This window comes from Trachemys scripta, chromosome 16 (assembly GCF_013100865.1).
Source record: "Trachemys scripta elegans isolate TJP31775 chromosome 16, CAS_Tse_1.0, whole genome shotgun sequence".
Classification (NCBI taxonomy): Eukaryota; Metazoa; Chordata; order Testudines; family Emydidae; genus Trachemys; species Trachemys scripta.
Genome location: NC_048313.1, coordinates 2,197,574 through 2,198,206, shown reverse-complemented (window position 1 = coordinate 2,198,206; position 633 = coordinate 2,197,574). Strand labels below are relative to the sequence as shown.

At 70.8% G+C, this 633-nt stretch overlaps 1 protein-coding gene across 1 annotated transcript in view; it reads right to left on the bottom strand.

Annotated features, from left to right (window-relative positions):
- Positions 1-263, bottom strand: part of NAPA (NSF attachment protein alpha) — a 22,143-nt gene extending 21,880 nt beyond the window's left edge. Inside the window, exon 1 of the mRNA XM_034792257.1 lies at positions 99-263. Within this exon, the coding sequence (XP_034648148.1) occupies positions 99-196 (98 nt within the window). The 5' untranslated portion in view covers positions 197-263. The remainder of the gene's footprint in view (positions 1-98) is intronic.
- Positions 264-633: the final 370 nt, after the last annotated feature.

Genomic DNA, 633 nt, shown 5'->3' with positions numbered 1-633 from the left:
CCGCCCCCCCCTCACCTCACAGGGCCCGCCCACTCACCTCACAGGCCCCATCCCCCCCCAGGCCCCCCCTCACAGCCCCCTCCCGGGGGCGGACTCACCCGAAGAGCCCCGCGAAGAAGGACTGGGAGCCGCGGACCTTCCTGTCGGCCTCGGCCAGGAGCTGCAGCGCTTCCTTCTCCTTCCCGGCCGGGTCCATGGCGCGAGGCGGGGGGGGAAGCGGCGGCCTCAGCTGTCGCGAGCGCCGCGCCCCGTCACGTGATCGCGGCAAGCCCGGCGCCCGCCCTCTTATCACGTGACGGGGGGGAAAACAGCCCCGCCCTCTGCCCTTCCAGCCCCGGCTCGAGGCGCCCCGGCCACGTGACCCGCTCTCCAGGTCACGTGACACGGGCAGCGGCAGGCCCTAAGGGACGTCCCCTATGGAATCCCCCCCACGCCCCTTGGCCCGTCCCCACGAGAGCTCCTGGACAGAGGGGCCCTATAGCGGGGCCTAGACCAGCCCCCCCCCCTGGAACCAGTGGGGAAAGAAGGAAAAACCAAGGCAATCCCCCACTTCGTCACACGCCCCATAGAGATCCCTGCCTAGCGTCAGGTCCCTACAGTGAGGAGCTGCTAGAGAAGCCCCTGTACGGAGTG